This window comes from Mesoplodon bidens (assembly GCF_964165515.1).
Source record: "Mesoplodon bidens genome assembly, chromosome: 1".
In the NCBI taxonomy this organism is placed as follows: Eukaryota; Metazoa; Chordata; class Mammalia; order Artiodactyla; family Ziphiidae; genus Mesoplodon; species Mesoplodon bidens.
The window spans coordinates 36020525-36044397 of record NC_138176.1 but is presented as its reverse complement, the minus strand read 5'-3'; the positions used below and the strand labels follow the sequence as shown (position 1 = coordinate 36044397).

General features: G+C 40.2%; 1 protein-coding gene across 1 annotated transcript in view; it reads right to left on the bottom strand.

The window, feature by feature from the left end:
* CPEB3 (cytoplasmic polyadenylation element binding protein 3) overlaps positions 1–23873 on the bottom strand; it is a gene marked incomplete at its 5' end in the record, with an annotated part of 153914 nt that overhangs the window by 19123 nt on the left and 110918 nt on the right. Inside the window, 2 exon segments of the mRNA XM_081243112.1 lie at positions 5665–5846; positions 16130–16244. Coding sequence (XP_081099238.1) covers positions 5665–5846; positions 16130–16244 — 297 coding nt within the window.

The following is a 23873-nucleotide window of genomic DNA, read 5'->3' as shown; positions in this document are numbered from 1 at the left end:
AACGTTCGGGAAGGGAGTTCCATAAGCAGAGGCAGCTCTCATGTCAATTACAGGTGTCTTGAGAGTCTCCAAGCCTCTCATAGATTCTTCTCTGTTGTAAATAAAGGGGGTTGGATGAGGTCATGCCCAAGTTAAAGTCTAGCTTTAATGTACTATAAGTGTCAAAGAATACTTTTTGATATGCTAAACAGCAAAACCTAAACTTCTTTATTACTCAAGTGCGTGCTTAACTAAGTAAAAAAAGAAAGCTGTGCAGAGTGCCCTCTGGTGGACAGCTGGACATGCCAAAGGGCTTCCCATCTGGAAGTTCTCAATCAGCATTCATTCAACAACTCATTCATTCATTCAAATATAATTAAATAATGTGTGTCCACTGTGTGTCAGTTATTGAGTATACAGTAGCTAACACGAGAGACACACAGTCATTGATTGCCCTCATCGACTGCAGAGTCTAGAAGCATAGGTGGACATTAAAGCATTGCTTCATTACAGAGGTATTTAATGCCACAAAGGAATAATAGATGGTATTATGACAATGATCTATGGGGAAGATGTAAGCTCCACTGAAGAAAGGATTCCTAAAATTTTCACAATTAAGCTGAGACCTGAAGGAAAAGTGAGCTTTAGGCAGGCAGAGGAAACAGTATCCATGATCGCCCTGTAAAATAGAGAAAAAGGCCAGCTGTGATTGACTCAAGATGAGGAAATGGGAGCTGAGGCAGAGGTGGTATGTAGTACACGAAGCGTCATGTAGGCGGTGTTAATTAAGGATTTTGACCTTTAACCAAAGAGCAGTAGAACATAATCAAAAGGTTTAAAGGGGGGAAAGATGTGATTCAAATCATGATTTTAAAAGATCACTTTAGTTTTTAATGTAAAGAATGGAGTTGGGCAAAAGTTGAATTGGGGTTGCTTCTAGTCCTTGCTCTCCCATATACCATCCTAGTTTTTTCTACACACTTACTGAGTGTCAGCCAAGTGCCAAGCACTCCCATTCAGATCTCTGGGCACAGGTGGCAGAGTCAAGATCATGGCAGCTGCGTAAGGAACTACCATCAGAAGCCTCTTCCACCTCTGCTAGTCCTCCCATTGCTGTGCATACTATGGCGAAAAGCTTGTTGATGCGTACGTTTATCAGCCCACTCCAACAAGTCACATATTCTTGGGGGACCCTAATTACTGCCATAGCAGGGGGCAGAAATTTGCCCCAACAGCCTGGGCTGCCTTGTTCCTGTGACTTCAAAGAGCACAAGTTAATAAGTAGGATCCCCTCCCTATAATGAGCTGAGTAAAATTATACAGGACAAATGCACTATCCCCCAACTCCCTGTCCTCACTGGGGTCATTATTCAATTGATCCTTTTATTGCAGACTTGAAGGATGCACATGCCAATACTTTTTCCTGTGTTCTAAAATTGACTGTGGTGATGACTGTACGACTATGTAAATGTAGTAAAAACTGAATTGAATCCTTTAAATTGTTGATTTGTAGGGTATATGAATTATATCTCAATAAAGTTGTTTCCAAAACAAACATTTTTTAAATCACCTCTTCTTTAAAGATGATGACAGGGATGAGTGAGATGACAGCGGAGATAACAGTGCCAGAGCCATAGGTGCAACTGTTTCTGTAACCGTTGCATACTGGCATATTTTATATTCCTGGGCAAGCCAGAAGTCTCTACGATGATGAGAAGAAATCAAATCTATAAAGGTTGCATTTTCCCCATAAATCACTCCATCTAAAAGCTTAGCCAAAGAGCAGCAATAACAACAACAACGACGATACATAAACACATAAACTCTCAAAAGAGATGTCTTTTTTGAAAAAAGGTGCTTGGATATAAAAGAGGTTAATGAAATATACCAATCAGATCCTTCTTCATTTACCTCCCACAGTTTACCTAGGAAAGGTGCAGCCTGAGAACATACACCTTAAACAGTGCTAGAACTTCCATGATTCCAGACATTGCTGCTCTGCAGAAGGCCCTTTCCCACTCTCCATATGGGGCAAACAGTGAAAGAGGAAAGGGCTGCAAACACGAAGCAAGTGGCCTGTAAAATGCCATCTATACCTGTTTTTGATTTTTAAATCTGCTGATTCCACTGAATCTGCATTTATAATGATACAGACAGCAAAAGAGATTCCTTTGACCAGAAGGATAATAAAGGTTGAAGCTATTCAAAATAGTCAAGGCCTCGGTTTAAAAGCAACTTTAGGCTAACATTAGAATGAAGGAGAAAAAGACTATAGCATCTTGGAATTTGCAATAGCAAGGCAAAGGGATTGTGGGCACAGGTAGACACCTGCCACTGACTTTCAAAGCTTCAAAACCTTAGCTATGAGACTATTGCTAAAAACCTGGAAGGGTTATTCAGGAAAGAAGGCTGTGCCCAACAACAGAAATTCTCCATGGTCCATCAAGAAGAGAGCCCCTGAGAAAGAAAAAGGGCATTACCTAAGGAAATACTAATATGCTTAGATATAATGGGAGCTCTCTGGAAAGCTCAAACTTAAGCTTTAGAAGAAAGACACATAAATATAAAAGTAGAATCAACCTAAAAAAGCATCTACAGTAAACGGTGCAGTTAACAGAGGCTCAGAATGCCAGAGACAACAAAACAAGGTATTGCTGGCCATGTTCAAAGCAAGAAGAAAACAAGAGGATAGAGTAAGAGTTTGGGAGAAAGGAGTGTAATATTCACAGAAGACTGGTGAAAAAGGAGCCCCACTCAAGATGGAAGCTGACTTCCTTCTCTTATAATAAAGAAAATGGTCTGCACCTTGGTCAGGGCAAACAAAGAGCATGAAGATGGAGCTGGGAGACAGGGAGAGAAAGGAATCCATCACTTTCAATGACTTCCAGTTCTCCCACTTAGATGACTCTCATCCTAGGGCACTGAAGGAACTGATAGGTCCCTTTTGACACCATGTGGATGGAGATGGCATTCTTTTGCCCACAACAGTCCCACTCTACATGTGTCCAGTGAGTCACATTGTATATATTACTTTCTTGCTCAGTATCTCTTCTGGGCTTCTCAACAATCTAGTCAGATACACAAAGCTATTACTACTGCCCTCATTATACACTGAAACTCAGAATTTAAGTGACCTGCTCAAAATCACACAGCCCACCAGGAACAGGACCAGATCTAGACCTGGTCATCTGACTCTAGCCAGTGCCCTTTTCACTAACCAGTGTATCTTTTCACTGCATCTTCAGCAGAGTAACCGATAAAATTCAAGCTACGTAATATTAACAACAGTGTTAGTATACTTCCAGCAAGATGAATACTATTAACCAGCAAGTGCCAGTTAAACATCTATTAACTGCCATATGACTCTGGCTGTTCAATCTTCAAATCTCATTTAATCTTCACACCATCCCCAGGAGGGAGTTGCAGATGAGGACCCAAGGCTCCCGGCATTGAGTAACTTGCTTGACTCACCAGTGACTGGTGCAGCAAAGGTTTAACTGTAGTGGAATCTGTTCTAGGTTCAAACTCCATACTCCTTCCATTACAACTGGCTGTTACCCTAAATGTTTATCAAGAACTACTCTAAGATATGGAGGGTATGGTTAACCCAAATACAATGAGCAGAAAACAGTCAATGGCTTTCCTGAGTCTTGAGAAGTCTGATGTGCCAAATATATTTCTGTAGCATGAGCTATGATTACGCTAACAAAAGAAAAGCCACTTCTTTCTTTTTTACCTATGTCAAAGTCGTATGGGAATCAATGCCGAGGGCATGAGCATAGCAGGGGTGAGAGTAGAGGCAGGCAATAAAACAAACAGTGCCTGAACTTTCTATGATGCTTAAAGGGGTTCAAAGATTACTGTAATCCCTGGGGTAAGTGTGCTTCCTTCTAACTAAGGAATAGCCCAGGAGGTTGTTAGGGTCAGAGCAAAGGAAAGATATAAGCATGAGCAAGTGGAACCTTCTTTTATCATCTCTAGGATCTACCTCCTGAGAAGTCTCATTAGTTCTGGCTTCAGAGGGGAACAAAGAAAGCTACTTTGACAGAGATGAGAACATAAGTGCTCTTCAGGTTAAGTTTATTGCCTGGGATCACCAGTGATGGGGGCAAGAGTGGTCTAAATGGAATGGAATCTGGGGCTTCAGACTCACAGATGTATAGGCACTAGCAAGTCCACCAGCAGCAGTAGTTAAGAGAACACTCCACATAACACCATTTGTCAATTCAACAAAGGTTTATCAAGCATCTACTGTATCTATACATCAAGCAATGGGTAAGCTCTGTGGAGCTTACAGTCTGTAGGGGAATTACTGATACAGAAGGGGTGCTGTGGGCACTTGAAAACTAGGAATGGAGCTGAATGTTTATCACCCCTGAGTTTCCACTGATTCAGAGTGCTTCAAAATTCTATAAAACTTCATTCATTTTAATTAAAAAACAAACCACCACTACTTACTTTTAAGGATCCCAGTAGATGCAGCAAATAGACTACTTATTTTAAGCACTGGCTTTTATAATTTGATCTATGTCTTAAAGAAAATGTAATCTTGTTGACTATAAAAAAAAAATCATCACCAGTTGAAACTTTCACCTCCTAAGAAACTTAGGTCTACTACGCAAAATTAGTCAGTCAACCATAGAGAGTATAGGTGAAACTTCGTAATACAACATATTTACTACTTTACTTATTCTAGTCCAGTGTATGCCCCAAGAACAGCCTTTGCTGGAAGTATTAACAACCACTGTACAATTGCATAGGGAGGTGTTTAAGACTTGATGTTCTCCCACTTGATCTTTTAATCTATCCAATCAGGTCCCAGATTAGCTACTCATACCTTCTATTCCCCCCAAGCTTCCAAATAGCAGCAGAGCTGGAATTTAAGGGATTTAAACCTGTGTCTGTCTCCAAACCCAACTGAGCGCACCAATGCCCTACAGCTCTACTGCCCCCTGTTTAGATGAGAGTTAGCAAATCTGAGTGCCTCTACTGGTCAGGTAGGTAACACCAATGAGCAAAGAGGCAGGTAATGGATATGCATATTTGGTATGAGCAGAAGAACTATGGGAGCTGGAGAGGGGACTGGAGGGGACAGCAGCTATTTGGCTCCAATGACTGCTACCACGTATGCTCTTGCAATTTTTTTTGGCCATGCTGTGTGGCATGTGGGATCTTAGTTCCCTGACCAGGAATTGAACCCGTGCCTCCTGCAGTGGAAGCGCGGAGTCTTAACCACTGGAATGCCAGGGAAGTCCCTATGTTCTTGCAATTTTAAAAGAAACCAGAACTTCAAAATTTTATGTATACTCCTGAATATTAACATTAAATGTTAGTTCAAGTTTGTTTGTTTTAAGAGTACCACATGGGTCAAGCAGATTAACAGCTCTCAATCTTCGTTAACGTGCTGTTGGCATCATATTTTGAACAGCACTGGTTTGCTTTGCTAAATTCTGCAGTGTTATTTTCATAAGTGTAACATCACCCTGGAGACGAGTGAGAGAGAAAGTTCATTAACGCCTTAAATACAAAGGGCGCTCTCTTTCAGGCAGCCTAGATGGACTCATGGACTAATGTCATGTAAGGCAGAGCTGCTCACTTTGATCACAAGGTGCTTTTCTCCCCAAGGGCCCACAGAATAAATTTCATTTCTTTCCCATAGCAATTATACCCTGAACAGTTGCTTACCCGTTTGTCAATGTCATTGTGTTGGAGCTGCACAAAGCGAGCGCTGATGGCTGCAATGTAACTCTGCTGATTGGAGAATGCCACGCGGCCAGCACCTTTGGGGTACTTCAGCTCTGGGTCCGTATCAATGCCAGCATAGCAGACACCGCCATACAAACGGTCCATGATCATTGCCAGTTCAACTGCAAGAAAATAAACACTGTTCGGTATAAATGTTTAGAAGGTACTCTTGCCCAGGAGAAGGAAGGACTATGTAAGGATCATGCAGTGCAATTAAGAAACGGAAAACCCATGTTAAGTCTCATGAAGAGTGTCTACACCAGTCTTACAGCTCAAGAAGGGGAGCTCCTCATAGGATATTTGAAAACAAAATGAAAAAAAAATTTAAGAGTTTATATAATCAGAATTTCAGCAACAGTATAAAAGAGATGATCTATCAGCAATCCTCCTGTTCTAATTTCTAACTGCTTAGTCCACTGGAGTGGGCCCTGGGTAGGCAAAGCATTTCAGGTACCCTAACAAGTTAATAAGAAACAGCTCTACTTACTGACCTCTAGGACTGAAAGCAATTACTAAAGTCACACTACTGTATTAAGATCAAGCTATAGAAAGAATTTAATTAAAAAAAGAATTTAATTCATTTTAACTAGAGGCAATATGTTTACAGGCTTAAAGTAAATCTTTACAATTAAAAAAAAACTAAAGATTTTAAGAGTATATACTTTCCCAATTGAGAACTCTCCATACTAACTTCTCACACTGAATTCTTAAATAATAGTACTAAAAATGATCGCAGCAGCAATGATTTATTGAGCACTTACAATGTGCCAGGAAACACTAAGCTGCGACAAAGGCAGTAAAAACATACTCATCCTACACCCTGCTATAAATCCAGAGGTCTGGTCTGCACACCTCACCATATTTCTTCTAAGTATACCTTTATATTGGTATATTTGCAAAACACCTGTACAGAAGGCACTTGGAAATTGGACCATTCCAAAGGTCTGATATTCTAAAATTGTCCTCATCAAAAGGTACCATGGAGAGACACATAGCAGTTACTTACCTGGATCCAAATTGCCTGAAGGTAATTGTTTACTTGATACTGGATGGCACCTCCTCCAGGTATGACCATTCCTTTCAGGCCACTCACATGGCTTAAGTCCAAAAGACTTAGTCCTACCCCTGGCGAACGACCCAAGAATCCACTTCCCTCAAACACCTACACATGGCATTTGGAAAGGAGCAGACAGGGAAGACAGATGATGACCTGGGACACAGCCAGTGTGCAAAGACCATCAGACAGTAGAGCTCCACAGGAATCAGTATCTGGGGAGAAGGAAAGCAGCACAACCTGGAGGGGCAGGGGAAGAACTCTGCAGCAGGCACAAGGGCTGAAGGGCTGAACGGCGTACGACTGCTACAAACAGAAGGAAAGCCAAGTACTACTGGTTCCTGTAATAGGAAGCTGCTGAGGCAGTAAGAAAGCTGTATCGCCAGACAGGAAGGCCGTCTTTCTATTCAACTTCTTCAAAATTTGTCCCCAAACCAGACTGCTTAATACTGGTAATTGTTTTCTAAGTGCCTGTTTCTAACTGGAAGAATGACTTCCAACCAACAGGTAATTTTCAGAAGGTGAGAAAATAAACTAGCAATAATTAAGCCAGAGAATAAGTGCTTTTAAAGACAGAACAGCAGAAAGCTATCCCAATGATCCCATTATGATCAGAATTACTGAGTCACATCAGCCAAGGGAACACTGCTGGTTAGAGCCCAAGTGAACCCTGACTGCAGTCTTGGGGCAGGATCCAGGAATCACATTCATTCAAACAATGCAATAAGAATCATGTGTGTACCCTAAATATCAGAGTTCAGTGGGTCCTCATACTTCACTCCAACAACTTCTGATGGCTTGGGGACTTCCTCACATAACTAACATTATTCCAGTTACAGAGAACAAGAAACTGAATGTGGAATTAATTCACTGCAGTCATTAATGAATTTCCTTTATTAGTCAAGTGGGCTTAGTAAAATATGTAACCTCAGGGCCTGGAAATTAAACACTAATTTTCCAAAGACGCGGCTTCCTCTGGAATAGAATAAGACAGTGAAAACTCCCTCAGCCTGGTGAATGGCCAGGAAAAGAATGCTGTCAAGGGACTGAATACACTTGTCTTCCACCCGTAGGAAGGATTCAAGAAAATATCTAATTTACAAAGAAGGTATACATACCAGCTGTGAGCTTGAAGCTCCAGCTGAAGAGAAGAGTTACTGTAACCACAGGTTCTTCTACTGCATCTTGGTCTCCAAAGGAACCTTAGGGGTCCTCAGATGCCAGAGATGGCACCTTCCACAAGCACTTTGTGAATCTGGCTGCTGGAAAATCATTTTCACGTGCCAAAGATTAGGTCACGGTTGATGCTGCTGGCAGTTACGTACTTTTGATAGGAAAAAGAAACCCTCATTCACTTATGTTTTATGAAAACTATATAAATAAATAATCTCCACTTAAAAGCTTATATACAGTCATTTTCTTGGCCACCCAAAACTCTGCAGGCATTTGAGCCAATGAAGTCTCACTCAAGTGAAGGGCAATTTGTTGAGAAACTACAAGAAAGAAACCAAGGTGACTAAAGAAAGTTTTCTGGGGGGGGAAGAATATGAAGATTACCCATCTCTCTACCTTAATCTGTATTTTAACTACAAAAGTTCTAATACTATGATGACCCTTGAAGGAAAGTAAATAATGACCAAACAACTGCTGTTTGTATTTGGTCCTTTACTCAATCAGCAAGTCTTCACTAAAAGAATACTTCTTGCAGGCTAAGCTCATGCTGGGCTCAAACACCAGAGGTATGTCACCTAAGTACTAAACGGAGTTTTTAATTATTGAGAAAAGTAACCAGTTGGTAAAAACAGCATTAAAAAAATACTAACAGTTCATCCACTACATAGGTAACTAACAGACACAGAGCAAGCTCTCCTCAAATCCTACAAATTTCCAATCCGAAAATATTTTTTATATGGAAGATACAAATTCACCTACAGATGTCATAATGTACCACTACTTTTAGAGACTAGGTTTTAAAGGGTTCTTTAGAGTGAGTATTATCAGTTAATGTAGGAAAGTCCCATATAAATTCCCTTCCTCTGATTAGGGGGAAGCTGAGCCAAGAAGAGGGCTACCATTTTGACTACTTGGGAGGAAGAGAGAAAAACAAAAAAAGCAGGAAGGATCTGGTGGAAGTCAACTAAAACCTTCGTGGGTCTATCTATACCTTATGATCTCAATCCTGCTCAAGAAATGTGAGTCCTCGGGCTTCCCTGGTGGCGCAGTGGTTGAGAGTCCGCCTGCCGATGCAGGGGACACGGGTTCATGCCCCGGTCCGGGAAGATCCCACATGCCGCGGAGCGGCTGGGCCCGTGAGCCATGGCCGCAGAGCCTGCGCGTCCGGAGCCTGTGCTCCGTGACGGGAGAGGCCACAACAGTGAGAGGCCTGTGTACCGCAAAAAAAATAAAGAAACAAAATTTTTTTAAAAAGAAATGTGAGTCCTTGATCAAGGAAGTGTCTTATCTGGAAAATGTAGTCAAACCACCCACTAAACCTATGACAGTGAATCCTCATTCGAAACCATCCTCTGTAGAGGACAAGGACAGCGTAGCTCCCCAGAGCACGTTCTTAACATTTAACCTGAGGAAGATGAGGCTACCGGAGCAGGACATACAAGTAGAGGCTGAAATTCAGACAGGTGGAGGTGACAGCAGGCATAGAGTCCATAAGGAAGTCAGGAATCTCCAAACCACTTCTATGTTTTCCTTTCAATCCAGACAGTGTTCACAGCGTCTGTCTGGTCACCACAGGGGTGGGAAACTAAGAGTTCTGGTAGCTATATCCAAGGGCATTCTGTACTTTGGATAAGATGTTCGGTGCTCTTAAGACAACTCAAGTCATCTCATAAACAACTGTTCCATGGTAACAGTACACTACTATGAGTATAACCCACACATTGGCTCTTGTGATGAGCTTCACCATGTCCCAGACTGGAGAAGGAAAAAAGAATATTGCAGTTGTATGCAGTGTATAGCGTTTCCATGAATTCCTCTGGGTTGTGGTGACTATGCCCTGAAGGTGAATCTGAACCCCAACTGTGGTTCCTTGTTTTGCTCCTAATTCTTCACAGAGATCTGAAAGGGACTTCAGTTCATCAGAAAGAAAATCATGATCACTCCCCATCCTGTCCCACCCCAAGATCCTGTTCCTGTCATTTAATTAGATGTCAAAGCTAGCCTAAGGCAATGTATAAGTCTGAGACACTATGAGAGCCAAACAGGGTAGAGCAGGAATGAGGATTCCTGAGGGAAATACTACACACAATTCTAAATTGTGAATCTAGAAGCTACATTTCTCCTCTTTGGAAATAACAAAGCAGACAGGAAAGAGGCATAAGGCACCTCAGGATGACAAGAGGTCTGGACTTCTGAAAGAAAGGAAAATTCAACTTGAAGGTGGACTTTCTGGGTTTATGATTGCTGAGTTGGTTCATGAACGCAGTTCACACATCTTTAGTGGAGGAAATGTGCTCATTAGCTTCCACCCTGCATGAGACGTTGGGAAGTTAAGAATATTTTCACATAAATGATATGAACTACCAGCTAAGTAAGAAGGATAAGAGTTTTAACTTGATTAAATCGAGCTGGTACCAGATTGACTGTTATTGCTGTTACTGAGACAACATCTCAGATCTCAGCTTGATAAAGCAGCTTCCTTCTGTGCAAAGAGCCCCAAACTTGAAGTCTGGAGATCTGAGTTTGAACCTTGATTTTCTCACTTGTTGTGGTCTTGACTAGTCACCCCCTTTGAACTCTGCTCCCTTATCTCTAAATGAAAAGTCTACCACTTATAACCTCACAGGGTTATCATGAGGATTAAACATACATGAGAGTTCTGAGCACACTGCTGGGCAAAGAGCAGTGCTCAAATGTTTAGTTTTGTCCAGCAGTTGTTTTTCCCTCTACTCATAAATCTTTGCTTAACATTTACTTGGCCTGGTTTCTGCTCCATAAGCACCAATTCATCCCAGTCTTACTTTGGCTTTATGCTAATGTTGCTCAAACTGCCACTGATATGGCAAACTTTGACATCGGCTGTGGGTGAGAGTTTGCTTTTTTGGAGGAGGAGCAAACAAACAGACATTATAAAGTCCTTAAGCCTAAGGGCAATGAAGTTAATCAAGTCAGTATGCCAATTCTGGAGTTTATCTGAGACAACTCATTCTGAACTTGGGACTTGGTGAAAGAAAAAGCTTCTACAAAAAAAAAAAAAAAAAGGTGTCCACAATGTTCACTGCAGCTCTATTTACAATAGGCAGGACATGGAAGCAACTTAAGTGTCCATTGACAGATGAATAGATAAAGAAGATGTGGCACATTTATACAATGGAATATTACTCAGCCATAAAAAGAAATGAAATTGAGTTATTTGTAGTGAGGTAGATGGACCCAGAGTCTGTCATACAGAGTGAAATAAGTCAGAAAGAGAAAAACAAATACCGTAGGCTAACACATCTATATGGAATCTTAAAAAAACAAAAATGGTTCTCATGAACCTAGGGGCAGGACAGGAATAAAGATGCAGACGTAGAGAATGGACTTGAGGACAAGGAGAGGGGGAAGGGTAAGCTGGGATGAAGTGAGAGAGTGGCATGGACATCTACCCACTACCAAATGTAAAACAGATAGCTAGTGGGAAGCAGCTGCATTGCACAGGGAGATCAGCTCGGTGCTTTGTGATCACCTAGAGGGGTGGGATAGGGAGGGTGGGAGGAAGATGCAAGAGGGAGTGGATATGGGGATAGATGTATACATATAGCTGATTCACTTTGTTATAAAGCAGAAACTAACACAACATTCTAAAGCAACTATACTCCAAAAAAGATGTTAAAAAAAAAAAAAAGGTGTGGGCAGGGGGACTTCCCTGGAGGTCCAGAGGTTAAGACTCTGTGCTTCCACTGCAGGGGGTGCGAGTTCCATCCCTGGTCTGGGAACTAAGATACTACCTGCTGCACGGTGCAGCCAAAAAAAAAAAAAAAAAAGAGAGAGAGAGAGAGAAAGAAAAAAAAAGAAAAAGAAAAAGCTTCTAGTGCTGACAAACTTGACATAAAGATGGTTTCTGCCTGCTACCACTTCACTGAACAAAAAGGCTACGGTTATAATACTCCTATTTCCTTAATCATAAATCAGGATGTGATTCCTAATACGTGTGGACTACCAGAATATCTGCAGAATGTCTGAAATAAATGCTCTTAGAAAAATTCATCATGTATGTTCTCTAGATGTATGTCATACCTTACTGAATATTTACCTCAAAAATTTTTTTCCCTAGAATTTCCATGGAAAGCCATCCTCACAACAGTTGGGGGGGGGGGAGTTGGGAGGGGGGAAGGTGGAGAAGGAAATTTCAGGATCCATCACAGAATATTAGCAGGGAAGAAAAAGACAGGAAAGAATCATCAGAGCAATAGTTAGGAAGATGGGAGACCCAAAGATGATGGGTAAATGGTAGGCTCCAGGAACTCAAGACTGATCTGTTCTGCAGGGCCTGGTCAGATAAACTGTCAAAAGGAAGTCATAAAGTGGAGGAACAGCTCACAGATGCCTCTAATTAGAGAGGAAGACTGAGGGTTTTTCAAGCCTGATCAAAACTGGAAGTGGATGGGTCCCAAAGCTTGATCACTGAGGCAGCCCCCAAATGAGATGTCTAAGCCAAGAAGCTAGAGTCAGAGAACACTCATGTTTACAAACCAGGGAAGAATACAGGGACCAGATCCTTCATTTTCCACTTTTTCCTGGTGGTCTCCTCATAACCCCCAAGCCCGGCACTTAGTTGCTCTCAGAGCAAAGAGATGTGGTCTGGAGAGGTTCTAATGTCATAGGGATATGCAACAGGGATATTTCCATACTGAGATTTAGGAAGACATGCTGTTTACAACACTTGAATGAAGAGTGGCAACATGCTGTTGCACGTCCAGGTAGTAGCGGGAGGAGAGACAGACCAGACAGACAGACCACCCCTTTCCCTGTACTGACTTCTCTGAAGAATATGTACACTTTAGCCACACGGTGGCATGGCGAGTCTACCCACAGCCTTTCCTAGCGTCGGGGTGGGGAGAAGTGGGGAGTGGAAGGAAAGCAAGATGGAGAAACACCAGGAGACTTCAGGCAAAAACCACCCTCGGCTTGCCACTGACAGGAGTGATGGAAGGGAGAGACAAGAGACGTAGACATGTGTATTATCTGACTTAGAGAAGGCAACAATCAGGCAGTCCAACTTTGGGTAAACTCATCTAGATTTTCCACTGATATTTTCCCATTTTCAGGCTAATTTTTCTAGGCCCCTGATTTTTTTCCAACCTGAATTTTTAAAAGTCACGTTTGTCAAAAGGTCAGAAGGAGCAACCTAAACTCCTCAGTCAAGACAATACCACTTAAAACAGGTTGCCTTGTTTCTTTAGAAGTGTTTCTGCACTTCTATTCGGTGGGTTAACTATATTTAGAATAATTTGTTAGTGATAATGGTCCCTGTCTTACAACGGGAAAATATCAAAGATAAAAAGCCCCACAAGATCCAAAGGAATAATTCTTGAGTGATAACATTTTAGTCACTGTAAAGTGTTGAAGGACCATTTTTGGCCCAGGATAAGGTGAAAATCGATCTGGACGCATAAAAATCTCACCTGTTGAGTCTCATCACTGATATCTAGTCTAGGATCACCTTGTATATAGTGCCTGAAATAGTTTTAAGACTTTTCAGAATTTATAACCACGATACCCCTGGAAATAATAAAAAAAAATGCCCTGAAGTATTTAAAAACCAAAATTTGAGCATCATTATGTTAAGGAGTATAATTTAGCATCCAATTAACTGAGTTAGTATTCTATTCATACATTTCTCATTTTCTTCTGTTCTGAAATCTTTGATTCTGTAGATGACGACTTGTTCAACATGATAGTGGGATGTCCATTCAGTGTGGCATGATGTGCACTTTCTCAGTGCCAGTAACACAGTGCGTGCTCAATACGTGTTTATTATTCAAGTGAACTGCACTGTATTCAATTTAAGATTGTCTAGCAAAGTCAAAATGAATTCTTTTAAAAACAGTCTTCTATTCCAAGACACACACCAATCCACAAAGCTCAGTGTGTTCCAAAGAAAACTAATTCTATGCACAGGGATAAAAGCTGCAGATGTTAACTCTTTTCATCTAGATTACGTGGCCTCCAATCTGGAAGTCTTGGATAGATAGAGTAAAATTCTAAGATGCTAATGTAGATTGTTTAGCCTTCTAGAAACTAGCTACATTTATAGGAGGTGCTGGCATGGGGGAACACTGCCATTAGACCAAGTGACTGTAGATTACTAGCCAATAATGGCAAAAACAAAATTTTAAAACAAAAAAATTTAGCTTACGTTAAAGAAAAAAGAACTTTGAAATTTACAAAATATGTACTATTTAGGCAGGAAACACAAAATCCCATTTCTGACTAGATAACTAAACATAATTCTTGCTTAACCGTAGAACTTGCAGCATCTTATAGACACAGAATGTTAAAGAAAGAATATAATTTAGCATCTTGGGTTTCCTGTCTTGCAGTGTCAGTGTGATCATAAGAACAGTGTGAAAAATAGATCATCACAAGATTTATAGAGAGAAAAAGATATAGAGGCCCACACCTATCCTTTCAAATCATTTAAACAGAAAGAATAAAGAGTAGCTAATAAAAAAGGGAATTTAGTTTAAGAACTATTGTGTCTGTGACTTAAAAATAGACATAAGAGGTTAAAGCCAGTTCTGTTATTTTTACAACTGTGGGAACTTTTCTTTCAGAAATTTTTTTTTCAGATTCCCAGCTAAGAAAAAAGGAGAGGGGCTGAGATATTAAAACTAATTTGTGCTTGTATTTAGTTGCAGGAAGGAACAGCTAGAATACTAGCAATGTATGTCCATTTTTGTAGAATCCATTTGCAGTTAAAACACTACCAAAGGGGATTTTTCTCCCTCTCCACTCCTAAACACACCACCAGTTAGAAAAAGCCAGGAATATTACACAGTGCCCCCACCCACATTTTTTTTTTAAAGCACAAGCTGTTTAGAAACAAAGGGCTGCATTGGCCCTCATCTCATAATGCTGTTCACGTTCGAGTTAGCCCTGCTTAGACTTTATTTTCTGACAGCAGATAAAGGGGGAAGCATCTCTGCTGTTTTGTTTTCCTTCTCTGGGCAGGTTTTCCATGAGAATGAGAAAAAGACCCAGTGATGCTTGACTTTCTGAAGTACCATAAGATTACAAACTCCACAGTCATAATTAATATGTTTTAAAGTCCTTCAAAATGGAATTACGAATACATCTTTATACAGACCTAAAACTTATCTTTTAGGAGTAGATTGGAGTTGAGATTTGAATAAATATGTTAGAAATGTTGAGGAACATTCAGAATTGAGAAGTCCTCAAAGTCACAGAGCCAAAGAGCTGTAGGTACATTTTACAATTCTGTTTTACAACTTGATTTTAATGACCTCTGCTTTTTCTTTTACTTTTTAAGTAGAACTAAGTCTACTTGCTTACACTAACGTAGAGATAACACTGTCCTTTCTGCTACTATAGTGGCAACAGCTACCTTATTTTTTCATCTTATTTTTAAAAAAAATAAACTCAACTATTTTAAGCACTTTGAAAACTTTGTTCTTACAAATAATTTTATTATATTCCACAGGTAATCACACTAATCCACAACCAATTAGATCTGTCTTTGGATTTAAATATCGAAGTCATCAGCACAGCATCACTTCAAATGCCCCAGTCAATAATGATTCTGCCCAATCCCAGCAGGCACAATTATTTCATCATTGGAAAGGTACTTAAAAAACAAAAAACAGGGGAGCTTTCAAGAAGTCAAAATAAAGATGCTCAAATACATACCTCACTTTTCAAAGTACATAAAAAATAAGAACCTGTTTCACTTGGGAAAAGTGCACTTTGATTCCCAGTGACACAATTTCTAGCAGTGGTTTGGTTCCTCACTGACTAAGTGGGCACACAGCTGAACTGGACAGATTTCTGATGGGGTGACTTCTTTTTCTGTCATACATAACAATGCTAACTGGCATAAGAATGCACACTGCCAAATGTATTGTCATTATTTTAAAAATAATTGGTTGAACAGGGAGGCACTAATTAGAATTCATCCCTCTGAAATAACAATTTAATGAAATTCACTCTTGTACCATAAGAAAATCCAGCGTCTTGGGAGAAAACATTTAAGGGTCAGCTCAGTGAAACTGACCTGACAGCCTTCTTTTTGGAGATTGTGCAGAGCTGACCAGAAACCTAGAAAATATTGAAGACTAAACACACTGGGGATTTTGTTGTTGGTTTTGTTGTTGTGGTGTTACTATTTCCACTCACCAGCTCGAAGGGGTCGTGGAACTCCCCCAACAAAGATAGTTTTTCTGGGGTCCAAAGGCTGAGAACCATCCATTACAAAGTCACTGTCACTTAGGTTCCATGGTCGAATTTGCACCTGAAAAAAAGTCGTTTACTTGGTCCTTACTTCATTTCCATCAACCCCAAATGAGAATAAGGTGACTAAAGACAAACCCACTGATTTGTGCATTTTACAACATACACAACCCAAACAAAATCCAGTTATTAGTTAATGTAATCTGCATTAAGTGCCTTTCAATAGAACTCTTGGGGAATCTACTTACAGGTATTAGACTCAACACTCTAGACATATACCATGAAACCTTCAGAAACCACCTGTGGTTTAAAAAAGGGCAGTCTTTTATAGATAGAGTCTGGGTTTTGAATTTTTACACGTGTTAGACTGTTTATAACCTGTCACATTACAGCACTTAGTTTTTTAAAAGCTCACCTAAAGAGGGACAGGAACATTGGGAATATTTTCTAAAAATTATCCATGTCTGGCTTTTAAATGATCACCCCCTAAAATTAAAACATTTCTCTTTCAGCAATATGATTTAACACAGTTTAACACTTATCAAGTTAGCACACCATTGCCAGCAATATCAAATACTGAAGGTCACAGATTTATCGACTTTTGGTTGATCTGATTTACCTAAACAAGTCTGGTTAAATAAAGGTAAGCCTAGAAAATGAAGTAAATTTTCAAAGAATAGAAAAAGAAATCTCTACAACATATTTCTAACTGGTAATGTCTCTTCACTGGGACTCTGACTTCCTGCCCATAGTTTACACTGTTTTACCATTATCATATAAAATAAGGTATTCCATCAGAATCGTAACCTTAAAGCATATTCCTTTCAATCCATAACCAAACAAAACAAAAAAAGCACAAAAAACCCTCTCATACCGAAAGGCCAGTTTCAGCACTGCCTGAAAACCAACCAGTCACTCAGCTGGCCATGCGCGCTGGGAAGTGGGCCAGGTAGAGAAGCAGAGAAAATAGTGTCGGTCTTTAAGGAACACCCCTCTCCTTTCCCCTCATCGATTAGGATAGGAAACAAAACAGCTGAATTTTCATTTTCTTAGTATCAACAAAATTCTTCTTTTGCCCCATTACTCAACCAACAACACAATGCAAGGAAACACATATGATAATTTCTTAAGTGGCCTGGCTATATCCAGGAGTACTCCTATTTGAAAGGTAGTAAATCTACCAACTACAATTTCAAAACATCTTGGGTCAACTCTAACACTGGCATCGCTCAGTTAGAAGCAGGCTACACGTTCCTTATGATTGTTACAAAATGTACCCCCCCGCCCCGCAGCTTTTTGGGCTTTTATGACACAGTTGCCTTCACCAGTTAGCCAGAAGCCATAAAATCTCCACTTCTTCCCTAGACCCTAAAACCTTGGACCTGTTTGTAATTCTGTTAACACTCAGGCATCTGCTCTAACTTTATCACTTAAAAAAAAAAAATCCAGTTCTTTCCTTGTAAAATTTGGTCTGTTTGACTAAATTATCGTTCCCTTGACACTTACCACAAAGGCAGATTCACCAATACCATAAAACACCACTTTCAAATGCCTTCATGAGGGCCCATTATTAATTTTTAATTAAAAACACAATGTCCTGACACTAAGAAAAAGGATTCTAATGTCACCAAAAAAAGAAAAAAAAGTAGGGCAAATCTTTTTCCACACAGAGCCCTCTCTTCTTCTAGTCTCATCCTTTATTAAGTAGTTAAGGCAGCTTCAGGACCAGGTAATTCCATTAACTTTATGATAAGTGAGTTTGCTCATATGGCTCACAAATGAAAACAATTCCTGTGTAGTATCCATATTCACAAATGAAAACAATTCCTGTGTAGTATCCATAGTGTTCTGGTTTCATTTAATCAAAAGTACAGAAAATGTAGCCTTGTACAACAGCTGGAGGTTACTGCTGCTCAAAAGAACTCTGCAGACAATCTCAAACCTGCCTGTTGAGAGTCTTCACTGCTGCCTCTTCTTCCCTCTGACACCCTCCCCACCCCTTCATTACAACACACACAACCCATTCCCTTACCCTATTCTTGGTAAAAATACAGGAAGAGGACTAGGGAGACAGTAATGATTAATCCTATTCACAAAACCCACATTTCCCAGCTGCCACCACAGAACAGCTCCTCAGAGCTCACACCACTGCAGATTCAGAGAAATGTCAACACAGGCCAACATCAGTACACTCTAAGAGCTAAGCAAAAAGTAATACTGTGGTACTGTTTGCACTGAGAAGTTCCATTCACACTCTGGTTTCTCTCTGAAATATAAGACCATTCTCATACAGGCATGTTCTCCATCTTCTAAGGTTTATTCTCAGGGTCTAATATCCATGTTCTATCTTTCTGACTTACTCTTCGAAAAAATATATATATACATGTTTCTCTACTCTCTTAATCCCATACTTTATAAGCTGACTCAGATGTTTTGTAGAAGGGGTAGAATATAAGTAAAAGAACTGTTTTTAAATTATATTTATTTCTTTAGTAATTATTTTTGAGAAAGGATGAAATTAGAACTCTGTCCTAACTCAACATAAACTTCCCCTGGCAAAACAGCTTTTACATACATAGGGATTACTCTGAGTGTGTGTGTGTGTGTGTGTGTGTGTGTGTGTGTAACAACTCTTGCAGGATGTTGTCAAATAGGCTATACTGGGCACTAAAAGCCACAACATCTTAAGGACAAGGATAAGGTGAAGAATGGTGAAGATTACCTTAAATGAGCCTGACATGGTTTCAACACTGCCTCCTAAAGAAACCTGACCACATTTGATTACAAAGGTGACTCTAGGAAGAGGCTATCTGGGAGGGAGCACCCACTAGCCCTTTGGCCATGCCATGACCTTACAGTAAGGGTTACACAAAAACAAATGTCTGTAGGGCCAGACAGGCAGCATAAACATGTCAAGCTACCAGGACAACAGTTAGTAGGCAGGCAGTGACACAATGGAGTAAACCACTCCTTTTATTTATTTAAAAAAATTTTTATTTTCTACTGGAGCATAGTTGATTAACAATGTTGTGTTAGTTTCAGGTGTACAGCAAAGTGATTTAGTTACACATATACATGTATCTATTCTTTTTCAAATTCTTTTCCCATTTAGGTTATTACAGAACACTGAGCAGAGTTCCCTGTGCTATACAGCAGGTCCTTGTTGGTTACCTAGTTTAAATATAGTCGTGTTAAACCACTCTTTTTAAAGGAGGCAGACACCTCTCAGCTCCAGCTAGTAGTTATCATTTACAAATGTGTTGTCAGACTTTTCCATTTCTCAAAAGTAGCTAGAAACTCAGATTTTTATATGAAACTTCAAGATTTTTTAATGTTGGGAACTAATTCAAGTGTATAAAGTCACCTGTACATGCTAGACAAAACTATCTGCAGGCCAGATCTATCCTGTGGGCTCCAGTCTGTGATCTCTGGTTAGAAAGGTTTAGTTACCACACAGCTCCTCACAATGGAATGTTTTATTGCATAAACACTTATGAGACAAAATTTAAAAATGGCTTTTCTTTAGTTTCTTTTTTAAGCATGTATTCCTGTGGAAGTTCTGGTGAGGACCATAAACCTACTTTTAGCTGAATTATTTGTCTTCTAAATTTTTATCTCTTTAATTAATAATTGGCATTGTATAACTGCTTATCTCCAAAGGCAAAATCTTTTTAAGGATAAAGGCAAAAAACAAACATAAAGCTTGGTAGTATAAATATAACAATTTATACCATAAAGTGACTTCGACAGCCATCAAGAAATCTAAAAGAACATGCATTAATATGTAATAGCAACAGTTAGTACTAAAAGCACTAATTTTCCTTTTCAAGGTTTCCCAAAGTGTGTTCTGTGAAGTGCAGATCCCTAGGGTTGTTCTGCCAGAAAAGCAGTGTTTAGGAAAAAGTTATAAACTTCCTTCTTGGAGCTTCACAGCAGACACTGGTGTATATTAATTAAAGGCTCTAAGAAGTTCTACAGGAAATGAATCTATTCAAATGTTGTTTAAGCCAGCATTTCCAAAATTACTTCCATGGAACCTATTTTTTTGCGTAACACCTATTAATATCCACACTTTGGGTAATACTGCCCTATTATATCTTACTCTTAGTATGTATCAAAATATGGCATAATAAGGTTGAACTAACTGAACAAAACATCATAGAAACTTCACTCCAGTCAAGGCCTTTTCCTCACTTATTTCCTGCTATTGCTCTCAAAGAGTTAACTAAAATTTCATCCTGGTTAAAACTGAAAGTCATTAATAGTGATAGGATTAGGCTAATTTCTAGGAAAAAATTTAAGAAATGCAATAGAGGTCACTTATTTTGACAGGATGCTACAAGAAAACATCATTTCCTAAAAAGATAATTTCATTGAAAATTTGCAAAAGCCTCTAAGTTAAAATTAAATATAAAATGCATTTTTATTGTATCTTTAATAACAGCATAAGAGAAAACATACAGTTTTAGTAAGAACAGTTTTAAACACAAGCCTTAGGACTTCAAGTTTCTGAACATGACCAAATCTCCCTATAGCTCTAGAATTCTCTCAGTTTAGACCACTATTTAGAATTTAGACATTATCTACCCCAGTAAATAATGTTATCTTGAGCTCATTTTAAACATCTCACCCTATATGTGGTCTGGTGCTCTCCTTAGGTTACAAACATCTACCACATGAAGGGTCTACTGCACAGTGCCTTCCTTTTCATTTGTTGGGCTCAAAGCAGCTCCAAAAGCAACCAAACTGTTCAGAGTCAACAGTGCAATCTGGTGGCTAGTTCAGGAAATCACCTGACCAAATCCCCCTTCCCTGCCATCTGATCTCTTTCCCACAAATTATCCATAAAGCTCATAGCTCAGCATCTCCCCAACCCCACCCCATTTCCTTTTTCCTCTTTTCAACACTCTTCAAACTCCTACTCAAGCTCTTCAGGAAAAAGTCTCCATTTTTCTCTCCCTAATCCTACAATCCTTTCAATGTACATGAATCAGAAAAATAATAGTGCAGAACCATCAGGACTGCTCTCTCCAGTAAGCAGCAGCATCCCGGCTCGTCTGACAACCAGGATGAGTCAGCTAAACCTAGGTCCGCTGATACAGCTGCAACAGCTCAGCTGCAGTGGTAATGAACTCAGACCCACCCCAGCTGTCAGCAATTCTATTTTAAGAATCACAGACCTCACAGAATGACTGGAGTGCCCCACAGTATCACAAATAAACTAGTTTGTGGTTTGTGAGGCATCTTTATCTCTTCCATGTGTAAGGGGTTGTTTTAGTATTATAACCACCAAAACTAACAGCCGTAACAGCAATAATTGTGGTTTGGACTCTTCAAAGTATGTTCACATTTGGTATCTCATGTCAACCTAATTTTCACCACACAGCTCCCGAACAAACGGCTCAGCCACCTTTGTGGAGTTTAGATGCTACCTATGATTCTCAAATGCTGCCCTCCACCCAATAGAGAGCAAAAGAAGATGCCCTCCCTGTACCTTCTGCGGTAAGTGGCCAGAAAGAAACTTAACAGCTGCTCAGAGGCATTGGCCTTGATGAGACTTCTGTACCCTGGGCAGCTCTGGGGCCTCCAGGCAGAACTCCACTGGGACTCAAAGCAAAAAGCTCTCACTCTCACACAAAGACTATTCCTCAGATACCAGTAGATCACAGGCCCCAAAGAACCTCAGCAAAATAGCCTGGATTCTTCTTAGACAGGAAGCCAAAAGTAACCCTGGGAAATTCTCTTACGCTCTCCCAGGATGCTCCACACCCACCACCAGCATCAAGAAACAGCGCAGGTACAAAAAGGAAATTGCTGCCATCCGCACCAGGCTACACAGCCTGATGTACGGAAACCACAGGCTTACAGCCCCACTGGGAACTTCAGTTACTGTTGAACAATTCAAATAACACTCTGTATACTGTTTCATAAGGGCACCCAGTACAAAAACAGAGCATGCATAAACTGTGCCCCAAAAATGGTGATGTACATCCTTGCTCTATGCTTGATATAATAAAGCCATTATCAGTTAGATGCTATGATTAATACCCGTACTTACAACCGTAAGATTCAAAGAAACATCTTCCCTCTAAAGGCTTTCCAGACTCCCTCAGGAACACCTGACCCCTCTGCTTCTGAGCCACCCCACATCAACTACCGTCTATAATGCTTCCATCATAGCACCTGTGACTCCTTACTCCACTTACTATTCACTTGGCTATTTCCCTCCATTGGACTCTGGGGGCCTCTAAAGCTGAGACCATATCTCTGTGTGGGTCCCAACTGCCCAGCACAGCACCCAGCCCTTAGTGAGTGGTCTGTGCTCCTCAGCGTGCTGGTGAATTAGCGAAGGTTTTCCTGAGGGGCAGACAGTGGTGCTGTAAAAACTTGTCCAACAGCTGCCCCTCTATAGCTCCCCAGTCACTCTCCTCACTCCACTGAAAGCTACCTTCTAGAGGCATGGAAATACACTGTCTGGTCACCAGTGGGTACGCCAGGGCTTGGGCCTAATCAGTGCGAATTTCTGATGCCACCAGGTGACGCACGCGGTGATCAGAATTATCTAGTGCTCGTCATCACTTCTGATATTCCCGCATCACTTAGAAAGTATAAGCGTGATAGATGATTCTCTTCTGAAAGAAAGAAGAAACTAGCACTTTTGAGCACGTACACTGCACCACTGTGCTAGGCATTTTACATACACTGTCACATTTAAACTCACCGTAACTGTTATGCTGTAAAAATTATCTCTACTTTAAAAACAAGGAAACTAAGACTCAGAAGTGTGACGTCAACTCAGGACTGAAACCCAGGTTTATCTGACCCCAAGTCTATAGACACTCTTTCCACTGCAATGATGCTGTGTGCCTGCAAGGCTCCCTGTCCTCCAGGCTACTGGCCACCAGCTCTGCTTCCCAAGAGACTCCTGGAAAAGTCAAAATGCATTTTTATTTGTGAATGATTAACCTTTCTCTTCTTTCCAATCTCATTTGGTCCATTTTCAACACATTAAGAAGTGACCCATAGACTCTTCCTAAAGCTACTAAACAAAACTAGCAGTTAGAAAAGCTCAAATATGATTTGGCAATGAAACTGGCTATTTTAACTTCTAGGTTCATAGCCTCAGGCACTCTTGCGCTGCAGCCAGACAATTTTGTCCAATGTCTACATAAATGTGTATTTTCAGTTCCATGGTGCTAGGGCAAGGATGTTGTCACTGGCATGCTGATCACTCAAACTCTTGAGAGGAATGTACACATAAAAGTTCATGTTACCTAAGCTTTTCCTGGGAAGAAGCCTATTCTTTGAGTGAGCTTCATGAAATACTAATTCTACCAGAATCTTCACAAGTATAATCCCCAAAGAGGTATATAATATGCTGGATTAAACAATATTACACACATTTCTTTACTGCAAAACTCCTCAGAACTTTAATATATCAATGTTTCCCAAATGTTCTTGGCTGCGGAATCTTTAATTAAAGGAGAAAGTGGATATAAAATGTACAAAGTAAGTGCTCGATAAGGGACACCTATTATTATTAAGAGCAAACGTTCTGTCAATGATCCTCTCAAGAGACCAGTGTTTGATGAGACAAGCGTTCTTCAGAACACACTTTGGAAAAACACTGACTATGATCCCTTAGGGGATGGTATTGGCTATTTTGTCCCCTGGTTACCATTTTGTACAC